Source organism: Eublepharis macularius, chromosome 17, assembly GCF_028583425.1.
Source record: "Eublepharis macularius isolate TG4126 chromosome 17, MPM_Emac_v1.0, whole genome shotgun sequence".
NCBI classification, from domain to species: Eukaryota; Metazoa; Chordata; class Lepidosauria; order Squamata; family Eublepharidae; genus Eublepharis; species Eublepharis macularius.
Window position 1 is genome coordinate 6,913,885 of NC_072806.1, and position 22,978 is coordinate 6,936,862.

General features: G+C 48.6%; 1 protein-coding gene across 1 annotated transcript in view; it reads right to left on the reverse strand.

Annotated features, from left to right (window-relative positions):
- The window catches only part of CASZ1 (castor zinc finger 1), a 115,844-nt gene that overhangs the window by 45,286 nt on the left and 47,580 nt on the right, over window positions 1-22,978 (reverse strand). Inside the window, exons 2-3 of the mRNA XM_055001350.1 lie at window positions 14,400-14,981; window positions 2,972-3,812 (exon numbers count right to left, since the gene is read on the reverse strand). Of these exons, the coding sequence (XP_054857325.1) occupies window positions 2,972-3,812; window positions 14,400-14,981 (1,423 nt within the window). The remainder of the gene's footprint in view (window positions 1-2,971; window positions 3,813-14,399; window positions 14,982-22,978) is intronic.

Below are 22,978 nucleotides of genomic sequence, written 5' to 3' on the forward strand. Positions count from 1 at the left end.
CCCACCCCCCTATTGCATCTTGAAATGGCTGCTGGTTTTCTCAGTCCCAGATGCCATAGTCCTTTGCGCTTCTGTGCACGTGCAACTATCTGCACAACCAAGGTACGGTAAGGAGATGCATTGGCTAGGACTGGGACGCTGGGAGCTACCATGAGGAGGAGGTGTGTGGGGCAATGAAAGTCCCTGGTGAAGCTTGTAAGGGGAACATGCTGGCTTACTCTATAATTTACATAAAGAAGATAGTCTTCTTTGAACTGTGGAATTGCTACTTGGCAACCACGTAGCCTGTACAACATGCACTGCTCAGGTAGGCTGCCTGAGGGGAAGAGAAAATGGGGGCTACAACCGCCTTCTCTGTACCATCATCTCAGATGCAAAAGAAACAGCTGCTTCATTTTCACCCCAAGCACTAGCTTGAGTCTTGAGCAAAGAGCTATCGGCTTCCCAGATCCCTTCGAGGATTCTCACATAAATGCACGGCACACGGAAGAAACCGCGCCGAAGCTCGGCACAGAAGCCATCTCGCTTTCCCCCAGCCCGAGGAAGTTTTGTGGCCAGAGAAGAGAGTGCACTTGAGGTTCATCCCCAACCGCGGTGGAAAAAGAGAGCGAGAGAGTGAAAGGCAGGAAGGAAACAGATCTGGGATTGTGATTAACAGCAAAACGCCAAACATGTTGAGAGTTTGGAATCACACATCTGGCTGCCCTTGACACTCTTGGGGCTGATCTCCACAACTGAAAATCATTGCAGGCCAAATGGGGACTTCTAGGTGTATTTTAGCAGACTGTGTGGGTGAAGTGCTCATCGGACTGGCCCAGTACGGGACCAACTCAATTTGTAGCCTGTAGCTATGGCCACGTGATGAAGCCAACGGGGTGGCAACTTTAACACAGCTGAGGTCGATATTTTTGTTCATGTCCTTTGCTTGGCTTCAGTCCTACTAGCCATTGTATTTAAACTTCAGCTCTTTCCCTCCCTTTCAAGACTCTTTTGAGGCACCTAGCATCTCCAATCTCCCTGCTCCCATTCTGTAAAATGCAGAATATTAGAGGTGAACGGATGGGTACGAGAGAAAAAGGGGCACAACAGCCATGGTTGCCTGTGCCCCAGCACTTATTTCTCTCCTCTCCTCACAGATGAGAGCTAAAAGATATTTTAGTATATGGGGGTCTCAAGACATGGGCATGCCTTCTTCAGTTGTTCGTCTCCATGCTGACAACATGAATGAGTGAATGGGAAAAGGCTTCCCGGACTGAGATCTGAGCTTGCAAAGAGGTCTTGTAAATTGCCCCAATCTTGTGAAACGGGAATTATCAACTAGTGGCGGACAACTTTGGCCAGTGGGGCCACTCCTTCTTTCTTCCCTTGCTGCCTTTGTCAGCATACTCAGATTGAAACACTGCGGGAAGGGGCAGCTGAAAGAATTTTGTGAGCGGTCCATCCCTGCAGACTTTCAGCACCTTCCTCTTCTTCCTAAAAGCAACTATGATTGGGGTTAAGACCCTCTATCTGTCTGCCATGATAGTGTCAGGGCAAAGTGACTGCTGCATTTGTCTCGGACTTGGTTTGGTGTGTGGGCCATCAGTTGCTCGCCTCTTTGCTGAAGGACCCCACTAAATTCATGGGTTGATTTCTCACAAGGGAAAAGGCAACGCAAGGCTATGGCCCAGCCAGGTTGCTTCTCCTTAAAGCCTGAAACCATGTCTCTGGAAGTTAAAGGACCCGTGCCAGTAAGCCAACATGCACCATCCTGGGCACGCGAGCCGGGTTGGAAAGTTGGCTCAGTTTTGGCATGCTTGGGGCTTTCAAATGTTGTCGCCTGGTTCTCAGCAAACCCAAAACAATGGGGCTCCTTGACTCCCACCCACCCGAGCTTTGTCCCATTGGGATGGCCATGTTCAGGCCTCGGGGTTCAGGCTCAAGGCTACAGGCCAACATTCCAAGGAAAGCAGGCTGCCTCTACCTACCCTAACTGAACTCCTCCTGTTGGCTTTAACACAAGGGGAGAAAAAGATCCTGCTTATCCCAGACATGGACTTACGGGACTGATGCAGCAAGATGCACTGGAGTTACCCGCTCAGAGCTCGCGGTTCCTGGGGGAGTGGGCTGGCAACTGGATGGTGTCATGAACAGACAGCAGCAGCTTATGGCCACCTCCAGAGGTGGATCGCTGGAGTTGCTGTTACCCCCTGACCAGCACAATCAGACCTGCCTTGCATGCATTCGTCCCCCAGACCCCCAATCTGTTCCTTTCTAAGACCTAACTAGCTGTCTAGCCTTTGGCTGCCTCCTATCCCCAACACACTCCATGAAAAAGGCCCAACTGCAGCCTTGGTCCCCTCCTACCCCTGGCAATGCTTTCCTTGCCTTCTTTGGACCACCTCCCTGTTTGAGACTCCAACTCTTACCCCTCTTAAACCTTCTCACTTCAATATAACTTTCAACTCTTTTGCAGCAATAGAAAAGAGCAAGAGTCCAGCAGCACCTATAATACTTACAAAATTTGTGGTAAGGTACAAGCTTTCGTACCTGAAGGTATCAGAAGAAGTGAGCTGTGACTCACGAAAGCTCATACTGAACTCTTGCTCTTTTCTACTGCCACAGACAGAAGAACACAGCTACCCATCGCAAACTCTTTTGCAGAGATGATGCCACCAGTGTTTTCTTAGGGATATGCCTCTTCCATTACTGATTTTAATCCACGCTGCAAAGTAGCAGGCCATGCAAAATGGGTCTCTAGGATCTCTGGAACTGACGTTGCCCAATAAATATAAATATATATGCACACATGGCTGAGGATACACCGAAGATATTCTAAATGTGTCCAATGCTCGACAGCTGTTTTCAGCCATCAGCTTGCATCTTAATTTGAGAAGCGAAACCCAGAGGAAGGCTACAAAATAACTATCAAGTGTTGCAGCTCTCTTTTTATTCTCTTTCCCTTATGGAAGAGGAATAGGGTTAGACTTACTTAACAGTAGAAACCGTTCCAGTTGTGATGGAGTCTGTCTTGGAGAAGGTGGATTTCAGGTACTCTGGAGTGTTGAAGGGCAGCGAGGCTGGCTGCTCAGGTCCAGCCACCGACGTGCTGCTGGGGGTACTGGCAACGGGGGTCGGGCCCAAGTTGGGCGTCGGAGCTTTGACCGGGGGGAGCTTCTGGATGTTCCTTACATCGTACTTGGAAGGACGGCCCACTTTTCCGGTCTTGAAGGCGATGGCCCCTCCCATGTCTGGGCTACCTTCCCCTGGCTTGAAGAGATGCAAGTACTTGACATTTTCCAAGTCATACTTGGAGGGCTTTTTGTAGGTGTTTCCATTCTGAGGCCTGATGCTTTCACCCGTCTTCAGCTTTTGGATGAAGAAGTCATACTTGGAGGCCCGAGACATCAGCCCTTGCATCTGGGAACTGCTTGGTGAGGGCAAGGGCAAAATGGTAGCTTTTGTCTCCGGCAGGAGCAAAGCATCAGGAGCCGGTAACCGAACTGGTTGACTCAGAACTGGAGGGGCTTCCTTGCCCAGTTTGCTGCTCAGCTCCTCGGTCTTGAGTTGGAGGAACGGGACTGATTCCCCAGCCTTCAACTTGCGGATATACTCCTCATACTTGGAAAAGCGGGCTCTCTTGCTCATGGCATCCTCGCCAGCAAGAGAGGTGGCGACAGCAGCTGTGGCAGCCTCGGAGGTAGAAGCGTTCAGCTTGTCGAAGCTAATCTTGCGAGCCAGCTCATCCCGCATATTCTGGTCGTCGTAGCCAAACATGCCTAGGAACTCGTTCATGGTGGTGGCAGCGTAGTCCCGCAGAGAGGAAGCCTCCCCTGAAGGAATCAAAGAAAACAAGAAAGCGTGTGACTTGGGTGGGTGGGCTTCCTCTTCCTTTCTGTGCCAGCTTGAGTGGTGGGGAGTGGGGAGAGACGGGTACATGATCTACTGACGTTTGGCTCACTTGTTCGGTTTTACGACTCTTAAATTAATTTGTTTTAAAAAAAAGTAATTAATACTGGGGTAAAATAAAAAGAGTTCATCAATGCCAGGAAAATCAATTTCCTAAATGTTCTAGCCGATGGCTTTTCAGTACATTAAACAAAGTTTCATAAATGTCTCTGCACTCTTGCCTTGGCCTAATATGAAGAAGAAGTAATTTTACTGGAAGTGAGGCCACTGCCAAGATGCCAAAGGCGTCACAGCTTCCCTTTTGTGTGCGAGGGTGACAGCGAGGAGGTGGCTGAGGGAAAAGGGGAGTGTGGTGGGGAACGGGGGAGGAAGAAAGACGGCAGGAAAAGCAGGACGGAGAGCAACAGGCAAGGCAAGAGGAATGATTGGCAGGGGAGACGGACACCAGGGTAAGACGGGAGCAGGAAGGAGGAGGAGGAGGAGGAGGAGCAGGGAGACAATAAAAAGCTGCAGCAGACAGGGAAAAAAGGATAAAAGGAAGAGGGGCAGGAAACTCTCACCCCACCCTCTCTTTTCTGAAGACCTCATTTAGTTGAACATCCTGACCATCCCATCAGCCCTACCAAATGGTTTGAGATGGATTCAGTCACACAACTAAAGGAAACTTAGGTGACAAAGTAACGTACTGAAGTTACCCCGGTACGCTTGGCATTGGATAGGTCAGTTCACACGAATGCTGTGTTACAGACAAAGGGTCTTAATAGTGGGAAGCATTTTTTTCTTTTTGTTTTAACTTGAATTTTTAGAACTGTGGAGTACAGTTTTGTTTAGGTCTGGTCTTAGGCTCTAACCACAGAATCATCATTTATGGGAGTCTGGTGGGCGTTTTTTAGGCATGGAGAAAGCACCACAGCAAGCCACACACCCCATTTGTGCATTGCAAAACTGTGAAAAGTCTTTGAAAAGAATGTTGCATCAAGATGTGGTGAGTTGATGATACTATGCCAACCCTTCTCCCAACCAACCCATTCAGGATGCCTTTAACAACAGCAGCAGCAGCAACAACAGCAACAGTAACAACAACAACAACAACAGGATACCACCATATCCTAAACAAGAGAAAGTGGTCAAGCAGAGAACCATGAACCCAAGACATGAAAGGAGCGTTCATACTTGGTTCTCTGTGCCAAACTTCCTCCCCCTGTCCCTGACCCACCGCATGCAAAGTTAGGTATGAATCGGGTCTCCAGAGCAGAAGGAGATCTCCTTCACACAACTACTGGTTCCCTATTACTGCTCCTTTTATAGAACCGAGAACAGCTTGGTCAAGGTCATCCAAAGGGCAGACGTAAGAACTGAAGCTAGATCTCCCAGCTCTGAGCCTGACTCTCTATCCAGGGGACCAAAAGGGCTCTCTTAAAATCCTCCACATGATCTGAGATCCAGAACAGCTGTTATTTGGCAAGAGATTTAAGACGAACCCTCTACAAATTCTGAGCCAATAGACCTCTAACTATCAAATGCTAGGATTGCCAGACAAACAACGGCCGCTCCTTAGACAGGGCATTTGATCAGATCCAGCAAAGCAAGTCTTACATTCTTATATTCTTAACCCAGGTCATTGGAGGAAAGGGAAAAGACGGAGGTATTTTGTACATGGGAAAGAGCTATTTCAAGCATGCTTAGGATGCCTTTCTCCCTCAAGAGGACCTAGGAGATGGGCTTGTAGTTGAGGCAACCAGTTGTTTCTGAGGGTGAGAGGACATTTCCTAAGCCTGTACCTCTTCAAACCTGGCAACTTTGTTTTTTTATTGCTATATCTTAAATGTGAACTAGCTGACCTCTGTGTGGCTGACAGAAGCTACACAAAGGGGCTTCCTCAGTCTGTAGAAGGGAGCTGTGACTCTCGAAAGCCCACCCTCTGGAACTTTTGCTGGACTTTAAGGCGCTGCTGGACTCAAATCCTGCAGTTCTACCGGAGACCAACGTGGCTACCCACCTAAACTATCCTCACGGATAAAAACTGAAAACAGTCTAGCAGGCAAGGAAGTTTGAGATCAGCTGTGAGTCAGAGCCAAGCTACAAGAGACGAGTTGCACGAGGAGGAGCACGTGAAGCGAGTCGCAATATTAGCCGGGAAGCTGAGTTTTAAAAGAGATTAGAAGTCTTTGTCAATTTCCCCTCGCTACAAAGCCAGGGAGATGGCTCCTCAGAGGGTTTGTTAATTTCCTCTTTACCTCCTGAAGGCTCTGTCAGTTTCACCTCCCCTTCTAAGAGGAGAAGAGGAAATTAGCAAACCCTCTGAACAGCCATCTCCCTGGCTCTGTAGAGACGGGAAATTGACAAAGCCTTCCAATCTCTTTTAAAACTCAGCTTCCCGGCTAACATTGCAACTCCCTTCACGTGCTCCTCCTCGTGTAATTTGTCTCTTGTAGCTTAGCTCTCAGTTAAAAAGGGGGGAATGGGAGGAGAAACCAACCTGGTGAAGCCTTATGACTAGGAAATCCTGGCAGAGAAGACTTTCAGGGGTAGGATTTTTCAAACTGTTCCCTCTTCCCTGCAGTTCCTTGAAGGCTTCCTGCTTATTTCATGCAGAATTTTAATCCACCTTTTGCTCCAGATATGAACCACTAAGGAGCCCTACTAGGTAGTTTTGCTGAATGCTAGGAAGGACAAGATCACACCAATATGCTTGCAAGGTCTTGGGCTTCAGACTGAAGCCTGACATTGTTTTCCTCCTCTGGGGCCAGCTCTTGCTGTTTCTTACTGTGTCTGGGATTCCTTCAAGACTCCCTTGCTGTCACATCCAGTTACTCACTTTTAACTCTTAGGAACTCCGCCTTCCTAAGTTAGAGGAGAAAGGGCACAGGCACAGAACTGGGACCTGAACCCAGCTCTCTCAGATGCAAGTCCAAGTCGCCATCGATGGAACCCCAGTGATGATCTTAAGACCATCTCCAAATAATCCATGAGTACAAAAAAGGGAAGTTCTGAAACCACAAATACTGTTCTGTAGCATCCGAAGCGCACATGGTGTTGTACAAAGTAAACATCAGACAGATTCTGTTTGGGGGCTTTACAAATCCTAAACTAGACAGACAAGACCAGCGTGACCTGGGATGGATAGAAAGTAACGGAGACAGATTAAGGGACAGTGAAGGCCCTGGGGAAGCTTGAGTGCTTTGGGTGAAGAAGGAGAGCAGGAAGAGGGCTTAGAAGAGCGAGAGAAGCTGCTCCAAGCAGGAGAAGGAAAAAGGAGAGAGAGAGTCTGTCAGCCTTCTGCCTCAAAGCTGGGCTGTAAGCCAAACGCTCGTGTGCCACTTCAAGTGCTTTTCAGTCCTTGTCAGTGTGCACGCATGAAAAAAGAAAGCCACTTTTAAAGGCGCTTGTTTCAGGTTTCTGGATCATTTAGCAGTCATGCAGGAAGGCTGATTTACATTGTCACCCACCCCAGGTCACTTTGGCCACAGCCTTCTCGCAGACCAACCCGGGCTTGAAATGTTTCGGGATTTAGGAAGAGCGACTCTGCTGGTGACTGCCTGGGTCTCATAGTGCCACGAAGATGGGGATGGGAGTATGGCTTCACGTGTGCCGCTTCCTCCCTGGTCATCCTGGTGCGCCGCAAGCATCGCATTTCATGTTCATGCACCACCGCAGCATTAAAGTGTTTCCTCCAGCCTCAGAGCTTTTGCCCTTTTGCTGCCTTTCCCTGCTGTAACCTTAGAGCCCCAACAAAAGCGATTAATCCCCTGCAATCCTGCCTCTCCCAGGTCTAAGATTTCCCTGTTCCTGCTAAATCCGTCTTCCCCGCTTCTGCTTTTCATCTCTCCTCGGACCTGTAAAACGATCCCCTCGTGTCCCCCCCCTCCCCAATCCCACACTCCCAGTGTGGTGAAATCCCATCCAGGCCACAGAAAAACCACACAGACAGCACAGAGGGACTATGAAAGGGGAATTAAACTAAGGCTCCTTTTAACAAACCCTAAAGAAGATGGGAGGGGGGAGACTTTCCCCTTGGTATTCTGTCAATCTCTTTGGCAGAGGAATCCTGTAGCAATTGTCAAGTCTGGCCATGCAAAGGTTAAGCAGCCGAAAGAAAAACAGAGACGGAACTTGGGAAGTAGGAGAGCACTGCAAGTCTGGGATCTGGGGCCAAGCAGCTATCTGCCCCTTGGCGCTTTCGTGACTCTCGTAGGAATCTCCCAAAGGGTTGTCCTTCTCCATTCTTAACCCTCAACCTCTGCTGCAAGGTGCCAAAAGGGCTCCCCTGCTTTGCATTTTGCTGCTATCCATTTGTGGGCATTGCCAAAGAGTAGAGGTCTGTGTATGGCTTGGAGCAGCTATCGTATCACAAAGGATTCCGAGTTAGCAAAGAGGGAGAGAGAGAGAGAAACCCGAAGGGGACTAAAAATAGCCCACAGCAACACACTATATATGGAAGGGAAAGCAAAACAGTCCAAATGGAGCAGAAGGTCTGGACTCTGGGGGACAGGCAGAGGGTCCCCGTCAGAGTTTCATTTTCTATTCTGACCAGAAAAATTAGGAGGAGGAGTTGGGAAGGGTTGGTAAAGGTGGGCTGGATAAAGCAGCAGCACTGTTTGAGGGCATGGTTCCAAAGCGCGTGCGGAGCCAGTTGGGATTCCTTGCAAGCTGTTCCTCATTTCCTGGAGGGCAACTCTTAGTAATGAGACATAAGTCACAGCAACTCTGGCCAGCACCCACAGGGTGCTCTGTGAATGTGTTCTCTACCATCAAAGAGAAGGGGTGCAGTGGGCACAACTCTTCCTTCCACAGAGCAGCGTGCACATGACAGGGTCGCATCAGCTGCTTTCATATGGGGGTGAGGCCCAGTTTTGCTCTCACTGATGCTGCAAATGCAGTGACAACAGACCTTCCACACAGGTGTTAGCCTTGTGCTTTTTTCTAGTGCCCAACACCTTCCCTGCGATGTTCTAAAATCAGTACTAGGAATATGTAGGTTTTTTTAAAAAGCCCAACAGTGTTGGAGGGAAAGGTGAGTTCTGGGGAAATGGCACTAGATAGGGGCAAGGTGTGTGTGCAGAGTCTCAGTTGGCTAAGAGATACACGCATATAAGGGTACAGAAAGAAAAAAAGGCCAACAGGAGGCCAAAGGCCATGAAATAAAAGAGGTGCCGATGGGGGGGGAGGGGGAAGAGAGAGAGACTTATGCTCACATCTGTGTGCTCCTGCCAAAGTCTATGGGGAATAAGTCAAATGCATGCCAAAAAGATGAACAAGCGGGCGCTAGATCAAATCAAGCCTGAATTCTCCCTACAAGCTAAAATGACAACACTGAGGCTGTTGTGCTTTGTTCACATCATGAGAAAACAAGATTCTCTGGAAAAGTCAATAATGCTGGGAAAATGGAAGGCAGCAGGACAAGAGGAAGACCCTAAATGAGATGGTTTGACTCAATGAAAGAAACCACGTCCTCCAGTTTGCGGGATCTGAGCGACTGTGTTAATGATAGGAAGTTTTGGAGGTCTTTCATTCATAGGGTCGCCATAGGTCAGAGGCGACTTGACAGCACATAACGCACACAGACCCCCACCAGGATCAGGGTAGGATCTGCACAGGTGTATCATAGTCTGGCTGTGCCACTTCCCAGACATGGTCCGGAGCTCTGAGCTCCTGGTCTGCCTGCTAGAATCCTGAGGACTTGCAGCAGTTCTTCCCTGTCTTAAAGGCATCAGGCAGGGGGGAGAAGCACAAGTGACTTGCAGCCCATGACGACAGACAGACAGAAGCACCTACTGTATGTGGCCAAAGGCTATTACAAATAGATGCGGTGAGTTAAAAGGGGGGGAAAACCCATAAATCATAAATATCTGCACTAAAATAACCAGGTCTAAAAGTCCTCATATTAAAACATGACACCCTTTGGTTCTGGGCTTTGTATAATGGCTAGAACATAATGTAATGGGGGGTAAATCCTCCAGAACCGGAGCACCCCGTACTCAAAAGCACAATGCAAATAGTTTTCGGGGAAAGCAACCGTCGAGCAGAACTGGTCTGAAAGAAGACAGATGTCAGTGCTGTTCTGAGACTATGAAGAGTGATGCTGGTCAGATAGGAGGCTCTGGCACGGCCCCTTTGAAGTAGTTTGTGCCAAGCTGTAAATTTGGAACTGGAGATTGATCGTCTATCTCAGAGAGCATCATACTTGAACACCCAGTCACGGATATTGGTGCCAGCCGTAGAGGTGCTGTGGGAATCATCTGAGACAGAATACCCACGGAAAACACTGTAACAGATTACTAGGCCGCTTTTTCCTGCATCGTCATGAGATGTTGCCTGTAGAGCACTCTGGCCGTACCCTTCTTTGATTTTTCCAAAATCTGAGCATGGCAACATGTGCGCATGCCCTGATTGAAGGGAAGCCGAGTTCTGCCCACATCAGGGCTGCTGGGGTGCCTCTGGGCAGGGGTGACATCTCTTTAGAAAGAGATTTTGAATGGATTCCAAAGCTGAGACCTAGTGATCATTCCAGCCCCAAACCTCTGCTCCATAAAAAAAAACACCCTGTATATTCTGGTACTGGATCAGTCAAGACGCCGCCTGTAGTACTGTAAAATTTCAGAACAGCACCAGTGGTTCTTAAAACTGTGGATTTTGTGACTACCAAATGAGCCCTCCAAGATAAGATTTTGCTGAAAGTTACCTCAAAATACCCAAAGTTGCTGCACTGGTCTATTGGGAGGCCATCTATAAACCAGTCTGAACCCACTCAGGCCAACTTGCCTGGCTGTCCACCGCAAGGGAACGTTGCTTCCAGACAACCAGGCAGAAAGCTATATGGAAGTTCTTTCATATTTCTTTATTCTTTAGAGGCTGTTGTAAGCTACTCAGATAGCTGCACAGAAGCAGGCAGGCCAGTCAAAGCACTGGGCGAGTTGGCTTGCTTGCAAGGCTATCATAACGTACACGCCTAGAACTGTTAGCTGAGAGGGCAGCTAGGACAAGGGGTCTGGCTGCCACCATAAACAGCAGAGAAGTGTGTGGGGCAGGGAGGTGGGGGGAGAGGTCCAGAGGTCTTGGCAGGCTTGCTGGGGCCCACAGACACCTTTCTGAGGAAGGAGGATTTATGGACTGTGAGCCTCTCCAGAGATTGTACTGAAAGTGAAGGATGCTAAAACTAAGCAAGGCTGGCCGTGTAAACTGCCTGGAAGGGAGGATGCTGGGGAACCAGAAACAGGGCGCTTTGCGCTCCTCAGAGGAAGAGCCAGGAGGAACAGAACCAGCAAGCAAGTGATCCAATCAGCAAGCAAAGAAACAAAAACTTGCAAAGGGAAGTTTTTCCTTCATCAGATGGCTGTTGCCACAAAAACTGTGTTACTCTTCAAGGTGCCAAAAGACATTTTGCTCGTTCGGCTGCAACAGATGAACACAGCCACTCCTCCGGAGCACACAAAGGAATGTGTGAGTGCTGGTGCAGCTGCCTGTGTAGCTGCTTTACACAGCACTGCCTCTGGAACCCTCCGTTCAAGAGGACAGGCCTTGGGTTGCCCTTACAGGATAAGCCCAAAGGTCCGGGGAACCCAGCACTTGCGTGGCCAGCCCAGTGCTCTTGGACAGCTTTGAGTCTCCTGCTCTCCTCTTGGGAACAATGGTGTGGATGTGGAATACAGTGGCTCCATTTTTAGCTCTCTTGGCTCAGAGCCACCAATCGACTGGTCCTCTGTGAATTTCCCTCCTGCCTTACTCACCTGAAAGCTGCCACACAGTTTGGGTGGGACCCTTTGTCAATTTAGACTTGCAAAGAAAGCATGTTGTGAAAACAGCCCTACCATATGGTGCTGCCTCGCTCCCTCCAGACCAGCTCTCTGCTTTTTGCTCCTTAAAGAATCCCCTGCTCTTCTTAACTGTATTTTTTGAGGGTGCAAACACAAATCCCATCTGAGGAAACTGGAACTGGGAGGGGAAGGGGGGAATTAAAACAAACTTAAGCGGGGAGTCCAGGCTCAATCACCTTGTGCCAGTGAAAGACAAGGGCTTTCCTATCAAAGGAAACTGAAGGTCACACTTTTCCTCATTGATCTTGCAATGTTTGTTAATTACTCTGTCACTGATGTGGCGAAGGATAATTAAACAGCTCTGTTTATATCTTATATGCATAATTATGTGCGTTGCCACTGAACTCACGAAGGCTGGAAAAGAGGGAAGGGACAGATGAACGGAGATGAGTTTCAGCTGCATTATTAACGGGGAAGGGGGGTGTGGGGAGGGAGGGAGGCTCGGCCAGAAGACACAAAAGGTAGAAACGTTGATGGGGCTGTGAGATGGGTGGGGGTGACTTGTAAGAGACGTAGGAATAAGGGCCAAGTGTCGAGCAAAGTTATTAAACCTGAATGGAGTTAAGACTTCATTTGAAGATGCCCTTCTCCTCTGGCGTTTCTGGGGATTCAATCCTGAACGGCTCTTCCCAGTGGGAGGTGCCAGGGTTTTAAATCCCCTTCCTTGGAAGGACTTGGTGGCTTTCCATACAAATGTTTCTCTTGGTCTTTCTTCCATTTTGGAGGTGGGCCCCCACATCTCCCCTCTGCCTCCCCTCCTGGAGTGTCTGCTTAGGCTCCTCAACACATCCCAGAGGAATTAGGTCCTCCCTGCGGTTCTGAAAACGTTCTGTTTTCAACGGGGCTGACGTGAGATCATCTCAAGTCTTGGGGGGGCGGGGGGGTGGGATACTATGGATTGCATGGGAAGGACCAACACCAGCACCAATAGCAGACCTCAAGGGGGCTCAGCAGCACTGGAGGGCCGCTTTCCATGTAACCCAGTGGCTTGCAGCTGAAAACAGAATGCTCGGACTAGGCCAGTTTCTTCCTCTTCCCGCCTTTTTACTTTGCTCCCCTTTCCAGCCTCCTTTCTTGAGCCATCATAAAACAACCACATTACCAGGCAAGTTAGTGTTAACATCCCACTCCTCGTCCTTGCAAAAGGAGGTCCCTCTACCCTTTTCATCTTATCTGTATTGCAAAGGCTGCAGGCAGGGTGTGCCAGCGAGTTCCGATGAGAGCATTTGGAGAGCCAAGATTGGGATACGGTAGCCCTCACCATGAACGAGAGGTGTGTGCCTGCCATTCCCAGTCAGAGCAACAGACAAGAAAGGCCCATAAATCTTGGGAGTGGGAAAAACAACTGAAAGAGAAAACGATTCCCAACTTCTAGGAAAGTGTGAGGAAGGGAAGGGAAGGGAAGGGAAGGGAAAGGACGACAGAACGAAAGAACGAAAGAATGTAAGAACGAACGTAAGAACGAACATACGAATGAAAGAAAGACTCATTTGTTACAATAAGTTCGCTTTGGCAAGGCCAACCCAGTTTGTCTACAGAGCTGAGCCAGAGCAGTGGCAGACTGAGGTGTCACTACAGGAGCCACGATTGTTTGCCAGGGAGGCAGCAGAATGTCTCTAGAGGGGCAGACAGGCAAGGAAGCCGTCTCCCACGTGCCGGCTAATCTCTCCTCACCCCACCATGTCACTCTCCCTTCTCCTTTCACCTTCAACAGCGAGCACAAGCAGCCAAGGGGCTTGCAATGCACGCCACAGAGAGAGAGAGAGAGAGAGAGAGAGAGAGAGAGAGAGAGAGAGAGAGAGAGAGAGAGAGAAGCTGCCTGCTGCTGCCTCCATGGGGCCTGGGAGCATCAGCGAATGTGCACACATATGCATTTGAACATTAAGGCTGCACACCTCGAATGCTTGTGACTATAACAACTTTCTAAACACCAGGATTTGCAACAGATTCATGGAAAATCAAATGAATAAAAGAGAGAGAAAAGAAATCTAGGCACTTGGATGATAATGGTTTGTTGCACGTGTTTTGTTATCTCTGTTTTATTTTAACTTGCTACTTCTGTTTATTAATTCCAAAGATTTACATCCCACCTTTCTGCTTCTATGCAAAAGTTTCTACAGGATTTTTAATGCACTTGTCCTATTGTACTAGAAATAGTAGTTACAGTTAATGTTTTCAGTAATTTTAATAATATTTATTGCCATACTTTCTTTCCTCCACCAAACAATATACAGAGCTTGCTATCATGTATTATTTAAATTTTTACCCAATTTAAATATTTCTGTTTAAAACACTTGTGAGTGTTTTAAATGAGTGTTGCACACTATACAACATGGGATGGGGAGTGGCCTAAGAGTTTTAATTAATGTCTCAGGATATGGAGGACCAAAAAAGCCATTTATATCACTCCAAAATCTAGATCACAATATGTTGGTCACATGGATCCACAGCCAAGAGGTAGAACCTGGAGAAAGGGCAACACACATGCATATACCCAGGCCAGGTGACTGGCCAGTATAATTGGGGGTAGGGGTAGATTGAGTTCCTTCCTGATCCCAACCCTCATGGTCAGCCAGACCCAAACCCACCCATCAAGTCATCCATTGGGAATTGGCACCGCCCAATAATATGGCCCAATTATGGCAGCTTTTGATGGTTCAGCAACTGTCAACAGAGATCCCCTTCCCACAGCCTTACCTGAGGGAACTCCTCCGCTGAGCTTGGAGCCCAATTCACTGCGGGAGGGGCGGAAGCTTTCATCCTTCAAGGGAGACCCGTCTGACTCCCGGTCGTCCAGGAAGCTGCCATCTTGAGAGCCCCGCTGAGGCTCGGCCTCATCCCCGTTGTCCTCTTCATCACTGCAACCCTTGGGCTGCACCATGTACACACCCTCGGGGGGCACGTCCGCCCCCTCGGAGCCTTTCCCTTCCTTGGCCTCGATCCGCCCCAGCAAGGCCTCTTCGCTGTACTCCCCATTCACCCACTTCTCAATCACCTCCCTCCGCTTGTCCTCTTCAATCTTCTGCACGCAGTCGGACCCCTCAGAAAACTCTGCCCTCAGCTCCTTCCCACCAGGCTGGGAGAGCTCCTTGTTGCTGCCACTGTTGCCGCCCCGCCCTTGGGGAGCCTTGTCAGTCTGCGCTCGCTCCGGCCCTTTGTGATCGACGACGACCTGGCGGCTAAGCTTGGCACAGATTGCGTTTAGCTTCAGGCCACCTTTGCGCTTGGCAGCCATCTTGGGGTTTCCTGAGGTTGCGTCAGTGCATATAGTTCTTTCAGCTAAGGAGATGGACAGCAGAAAACAAGAATGAGAGAGAGAGAGAGAGAGAGAAAAGGAAGAATGGCGTTAGGAAGATAGTCCTGAATATGCAATACAGTTTACACCTCCATTTCAGCTCAAATATTCTAAAAAACAACTTGATTTTTCTGAGAGCCCATTCACATGATCAAACATTGAAAACATGGGCTGAGAACATTCATGGAACTTTCAGGGAGTGGCCATATGACGCAGTGGCTAGAGTTTGGGTCAGGACATGGGAATCATATTTATGCCTTAGTCCTTAGCCTCGAAGTTCCACAGGACTCACAAGACTGGATAAGATAAATTTCATTGGAGGAGTGACAGGTTCTATCATCAGCAGTTAGCCATGACACCTAAACGGAACCTCCATGTCCTGAGGCAGTATACCCCCTGTGACCCCAATGATAGTAACAACAACAACAACAACATTCAATTTATATACTGCCCTTCAGGACAACTTAATGCCCACGCAGAGAGGTTTACAAAGTATGTCATTATTATCCCCACAACAAAACACCCTGTGAGGTGGGTGGGGCTGAGAGAGCTCCAGAGAACTGTGGATAGCCCAAGGTCACCCAGCTGGCTTCAAGCGAAGGAGTGGGGAATCAAACCCGGCTCTCCATATTAGAGTCCCGCGCTCTTCACCACTACACCAAACTGATGGGGGGAAAGCCTAAGGAACAGAACCTTTTCAGAATGGTGGCCTAGACGGGCCTTAGGTCTGACCTAGTAAGGCATGCTTACTGTATTCCCCACACAGAGAGGCAGTGACTTCACGCCTCTCTCTTGCATCTGACTCTCAAAAGCTCAGACTCTGAAAATCTAGTCGGTCTTTAAGGTGCTACTGGAGCTGAATCTTGCACTAGATGAAGACAAGCAGAACACAAAAGATTGACCAAGGGCACCCTTCACCACTTCCCTCCTTCAGTCTTCAAGGTTTTGTCCTCATTGGTTTTGGACTGGGATTTTTATAATGTGACACTTTCCAAAGAAGCCAAGAAACAGGAGCCAGAGAGGTTTTTAATGTTAGTGAACAGCTTAAGCCAACAGTTCCAGCTCCCTCCAATCCTAACACTGATGACATTAGAAAAAGACTAAACGAGTTCACAGTGGAGGCTGGGGCTTCATCTTCGGGGGCAGGAGACCTCCAATGACCGGTTGCTGGGCACAAACAGCAAGGAAGGAAAGAAGAGGCCAGCCCCTCTTCGCTTCCGCCTTAGCCTGGATGCAGAATGTCATGTCATTAAAATGTGCCAAATGCCGCTGACTGCTGTAAGAAGCTCTGTGTTTCTATCACATGGTGTCTCTTGGCCAGATCTCTTTTTCTGCTCTAAGAAAGCTCCAGCGCAAGGAGGGCATGGGCATTGCTGCCCGTGAGGAGAAGCTAATGGGTTGTGTGAGTCAACCCTAGGTATGCTCTAGGCCTACCAGTTGTGAACCCCCCACTTCTTTATCATACTCCTGGCATCTGCTTTCCATGCACTGAACAACTCCCCTCGCAGACCCCAGTTGTTTACTCAGTTTAGCCGCTGAGGAGAAACAGAGTTGAGGGGAAGGGGGGTGGTAAGAAAGGCATGCTTGCCTTGCCCCACAGTGGGTCTGGGTGGTGCTCTGGCAAAAAGGCTCCCTGTCTCCTACACCCCTCCCCATCCCAGGCCCTGCAGATCTCTCTGGCCTGGGCCCCAAGACACAGAAGTGGTTGCTATTCATCAGACCCCCAGCAGTGCTCCCAGAAGCCACTGTGACAGCCCCTAAGCCTCTAACATGACAAACAGCCTGAAATTTTAAACTTGCTGTCCAACAGCCAGTGCAGGCTGCTTAGCATTAGCGGATGACAGCTTCGGGCACGCTCTCTCATCAAGAACAGCAAAGGAAACCAATCCAATCAGCTGCCCTCTGCCCACCAAATGTGTGCCAGCGAAGAACAAACGCCCCTCTCCTCCCTTCCAGGACAGCAAAATGGAAAGAGACACTGAAAAGGTTTCTAGCTGTGAGCTGCTATGCCCAAGCAATTGGCGCATGCTTGCAAATCATGGCAGGCCTAGGGAGGCATTGCTAAGAATAAGCCTGGAATCATGTCCGGAAGGCCATCCTCTTACTCTTGGCATATCCTGAAGATTATGCTTTGCTTGCTATTGCGGAGGAATCAGACAAGGATTCCATGATTTGGTCATCTACACTCAAAGCACAGCTGATTTATTGCAGCACTTCGCACTTCTTCAGATTAAAGCTGACCAGAGCTGAGGCAAAGGCAACTGAATGGCTTTGCAAAGTGACAGGGAGAAAGATGCAAACTGATAACAGGTCCCACTCAACGTGGGTGGTCTGCAATCTATGTCAAACAAAAGCACCCACTTCCCTTTGTTCTTCTCACCCACAAACACAAGATTCCCCGATAAAGGAAAAACAAAAACACATACACCTGTGTTATTTACACACCCACCCATGTACTCACACAAGGGTACACACCCTGTACACACCCAGGTTCTGCAGAGATGAGAAGACACACACACACACACAAGCTTGCTCTCACACCTGCTTGCATACTTGTTGGCTCAGGGGAAATCCAGGTCACAGTTTCATCACCACAGTTCCCGGGTGCTAGCTGATCCAAAAACTCAGCCAAGGCCTTTTAAACTCGGGAGTGAATCTTCTGCAGTTACAGCCAAGCAAGTAGCAAGCGGGACAGTGGTGGTGGTCAAGTGAGGTTAAGGTGGGTGGAACTGAGAGCCAGGGGCAACTCCCTCCACGCAGGCAGGGGTGTATGCGTGCCCACCCATGCGCTTTGGAGGGGGGCTAGTTCAGGGAGGCAAGGGGAAGGAGAACGGTTCTGACAGCATCCTCCAGGGCAGCCTGCGGGCCACTGATGAGTCAGCACAGGCACAGCAGAGCAGAGCACCACACACAGGCCTGCCCAGGGCTCTCTCTTGCAGGCCAGACCATGTTCCACTGACCAGAGGTAGCTGCAGGCATGGAGGTGTCAGACTCTATCAGCAGCTCCCAAAGAAAGTGCCCTCCTGCCTCAGCATGATCAGACATCGCTCGGCTCGGCCACTTCTCCGTCCACCACCAATGCCTTATTCATTTCCAGCCCTCCACAACTTCCCTAGGGAAAAGACCAGGCCCTTCACTGCAGAAGGGAGCAGCCCAGGACGTTTGTGTACAAACACACACACACACACACACACACACACAAATCCAGACAGCCAAGTGATTTTATAAATATTTACCTAAAGGAAGAGGGGGCCAGACAACGGCAAAGCTCCATGTGCTGCTGAGGATGTCAATGATCCTGACAGGCCTGTGTCTCACCCCCCTCTCCTAGTCTAGCTTTCAAACTTGGGGGTCTGCCCCTGTCAAGCTCCTGATCTTGTGGCCCATACGCACAACTATTCTCTGGAAGATGCATGCCCTCCTTCAGGCTCTCCCCCTGCCTGCTGAGCTACCAACTCTGTTACAGCCTATCTATTTTTTCTTTGCCAATAATGATAATAATCTGCCATTGTGCAGAAAACAACAGGTCCCTGCCCTGAAGAGCTTACAATCCACGCATATGACAGCTGGGCAGTCAACACATGCAAGGGCGATGTAGGAAGATCACCTGCAAGTATAGTTAGGCAACATACTATGCAACTAAACTAAAATACAACTGACTAAAGCGGCTCCTGTTTCCAAATTCATAGAATCATAGGGTTGGAAGGGAAATCCAGGGTCATCTAGTCCAACCCCCTGCACAGTGCAGGAAATTCACAATTACCCCCCACACACACACACACCCAGTGACCCCTGCTCCATGCCCAGAAGATGGCAAAACAATTTCCCCACTGTCTGCAACAGTCCAGAGGGGGAAAACCAGTGCAAATGAAGAACGATAGGGAAAGCTAAATCTGGAGGGGAAGTGCATTGAAACAGCACTTCTCCCCTCCCCACAATTCTCCACTTGCTCATGATGCCATTTGAAGTAGGGGGGGGGGCTGAAAGGCAGCACCTATATATTTTGCAAAGCGGTGCATTTTACAATGAGGGGGGGTACTCAAAAATGGTCACCCCGCCTGCAGTCTGAAGCAGTATCACACACTTTGCAGTTTGTGTAACGTCAGCCTTAACGGTACAGCCGATGCAAAGCTGGGCATGGACTCTGGGTGTGGAGTCCTCATTCCCAGTACCTAAAGCAGCACATCCCCCCAGAGGTCTGGGAGCCCCCCTGCCCCCTTCCCCCTCCACCCTGGCCTTGGTCTCCATTTAGCACTATGTAAAGATTGCAGACTAAGTAAACATCCCCCTTGATTTTCTTCTCCCAAAAAGAAATGTTTTGATTTTCCATCAATCCAAGGAAGCCGTTTATAACCCAAGCTTGTCACAGAGACTTTTTCATCTCTGCCCAGGACAAACTCTCCCACATGATGTATTTACACTGAACGCTTCCTGTGAAAACAATACCACTGAAAGTTTACACCCGCATGGTTAGGAAGATGTCAGATACCCTGCCCTGTGCAATGGCCACTGAATGGCCAAAAAGCCCATAACCCTGAGCTTATGCAGTAACTCCCCGAAAACTTAAAGAACTCCCAGCTTTGTTACTTTAAAAAGTAACGTCCTAGTTCTCATTAAGAAATGGCAGGAAATGAGATGGCACCACTGCCACAGAAACTGAAGTTAGTAGGAGAGGTTTGTCCAGAGACAGCCCCTCACGTTCCTGAAGAATATGACTGAATAATCTGTTTAAGTCAGTTAATCTGCTGTGATTGCACCTTGCAAGGAAGAAGTTTGGTACATGGTGCAGAATATAGCATATTGAGAGTCAGTGAGGGTTTTTAGGGTTTTTTTTTTAAGTAAGTTTCTAGTCTCCAAGACCTGCACGTATGTAGGTAACAGCTAGTGAAATCTCAAATGTGGTGTGTGGGGGGTGGGAATGCTGAGCCCAGTTTTGACCGATCAAATGAGAGAATTCCTGGAAATTATGCAAATATGTGCGAACGTGTTTAATTTGCATAATTATGCAGATCACAAAATCCAGCTTTTCTTGGTGTGGAATTGATATTGGAAGCGCAGAGCACGACCGGCCTGGAGCCCAGCTCTCCAACAGTGCAGATTTTTCTTGCCAGAGTACAGCTTGCTTACTTAAGTACAATAGCTAAGAACTTGGCAGGTGTATACTGATGTTTTCAAAAGGGAATTCTGAAGGGACGGATCGGACCAAGGAGACAAATCGGAGGAGTGAAGATCTTCCTCTGGTGGGAACCATGAAGAGTTGCGTTTTGGCTGGAAGGCTGGGGAAGAAAGGGACTGGGAGAAGAAGCCCCCAAACTCATGGGTGGGATTCTGGAGAAGGCACACTAAATCTCACCTGGGTGAGTGGGGGTTGGGGAGGGCTAAGGACACCCCAACTATGGAGAGAATGGGGAGAAGGAAGGCTGTCACTTCAGAGGGCTGAGCAAAAAAAAGATGGAACAGATGGATCTTTCATATTCTTATTGAAGAATTTTATACCCAGCTGAGTATCTCTGTTCAGGAGGGAGGCCTCCGTGCCAGCTTTCCAGGAGCTGTGAGAGTTTCATCCGATCAATTATTTACAACATTGTTTGGGGCAGATGAGGGAGGAAATGTGGGGGGGGGAGGGAGAGGAAAGCCTGTGTGTGCATTTGGATTTGTGCATCTCTATTGCTTTTTCAACACACAGAAAGTGGGCTTCAGCGAGAGTCCTTTTTAGGAGAAAGGTAGGCAAAAAATATTTTCAATAAATAAGAATGAAGAATGGAAATGTGGCCCTTAGGCTCTGGGACCCAGACTCTCTGCAGAAGATCCAAGGCTGGAAGACATCAAAAGACCACTTGGGCCAAGCGGAATTTTAATTTCCCGGTTCAGAGATTCTCTGGCCACGCTGTACAATGCATGTGATTTGATACTGGGTGTCGTTTTCAGCATCTTGAGGACTGCTGCTTTCAAATTTTGTTTTGAACAAAAGAAAGCTTCTAGTCCTTAAGACAGGCTTGGAAATATGTAGCCAACCCCAGAAGGCAGAGGAGTAGTTGAGCACTGGCTGGAAGGGGGAACACACAGTTCTGTCTCTTCTTGCCTCTTTGCCCCTCCTCGTGATGAATAGAAAGCCCAATGATGCAAAATAATTTCGCGTTATGTCCATCTTCTGCATTAATTTTGCAAGTAACAGGCTTTTCAAACTGAAAATAAAAGTGGTGGCTCTGCTAAAGAAGAGCTGTGCTACGACTTGATTTTTCTGAATCCAAAGCCCTGAGTTCATGGCCTGCTGGTGTTGAAAGGAAGAGCCAGGCCCGACTTTCCAAACACCTTCCATGAAACCTGTTGATTCCTATTAACCCTGAACATAACTCACACTCCTCAGAGGCAGCCCTGTCTTTCTTAGGTGATAATGTGGATTTCCTTTACCCAGTCCACCTCAATTTAATGGGTGTGTGTGTGCTGGTTCTCAGAGCGGTAATGTCAGCTATGCCCACCCAACAACATCCAGGGCACAGTGAGAGAGCGGACTCAGTATGTTTTATCATTCCCCCCCACCCCCTCACCCCGGTTTATCAATAAAACATTTTATTGCTTTTAGCTCAAGAGATGACCTCGGCTTAGTGGAACACTGCCTCTTTCGGCTGACCTTGGAGAGTTCCACAGCGGTGCCGCTAACCATGTCCCCAGCCCTCTGCTTGGCTTTTTGTGTGGCTCTTGTTTTCAAGGCTTTTAGAAAGGAGCAATCCAGACAGCTGATGGGAGAGTCCACAGCTTACAAAGCACAGAAAGGCTTCTGGCCAGGACTCTGCGCATTCTGCAATTATGCCATGCCCAAGTACATGTTATGCCCAAGTACTGGGTGCAGAATACAGCACCCTAATGTCAGGTTCTCTCTTCTTTTTCAAAAAGCAAGCTGCTAGCCTTCATGGCTACAAAGATACCCTTAACTACTTGGCCACATGAAATAAAGGCACAGGAAGTTTCCCAGCGGCCTGAGGGCTTCAGCATCTCTTTCTTAGACTCCTAGACTACTATGCAAAAATAAACAAAGACATACAAATGACACGTAATGTGTAAACAGTTGCAGAATCCCTCATTTCTCAAGAGCAGAATTTAACCTTGGTCATATAACCTTTGCACGACAAACAGCCTCCTACTCTCTTTTGTCTCCTCCCCAGATAATTCTCCCAGATGCTTTCCCAGGTCACTTTTGCAAGAACTCCATACACTTAAAACATGCACACACAATCACAGATGGAAACCCTCTTGCTACAGGTAACACTAAAACAAGGATCCTTTGATAATCCTTGCTGGCTGTGCGGCACACAGTTGCAATCCCTTCTTGGGGCAACGCCAATAGCGTAACCCTAACCCTAACCCCCTGCCCCTAATTCCTGAGCTGCAAACTCAGAGAGAGAGAGAGAGAGAGAGAGAGAGAGAGAGAGAGAGAGAGAGAGAGAGAGAGCGAACTCTAAAGTGTTAACGGTGATCGGTGAAATGGCACAGCAGATTGCCACAATAAATAATTTACTGATATTTATAAATATTCAAATCAGGAGGCTTCAGAAATTGAAAGGGGGGGATAAGAGAGAGAGAGAACTGGTATGTTTGTGTGTGTGTGTACGTCTGGGGGGGGGGGAGCTGACATTAATTCCCTGACTCTCCAAATTCATTTGAGAACTGTTTCTCGTTTCAAACAAATATTATATCTTTTGGTGTCAGAAAAAAGGGTGGTGTTGGAAAGGGGGAAAGGAAGGAAGGAATCTCTGTGGTTGGTGTTTTGTGCCACCCCTGCTACCTGGTCACCGTGAACTACGAAGCCAGGGTGGGGGGCTGTGTTAGCATCTGTTAGCAGCATGCTTGTTGTGCTTTCTGGCTTCCCAAGAAGGAATCCAAGCTAGAGATATCTCTATTTTTAACATACACATTATTCTAGGAAAAAATGCTGGCTAAAAATTCCCCAAGAAGGAGGCATCCCCAAGACAGTCTTCCTCAC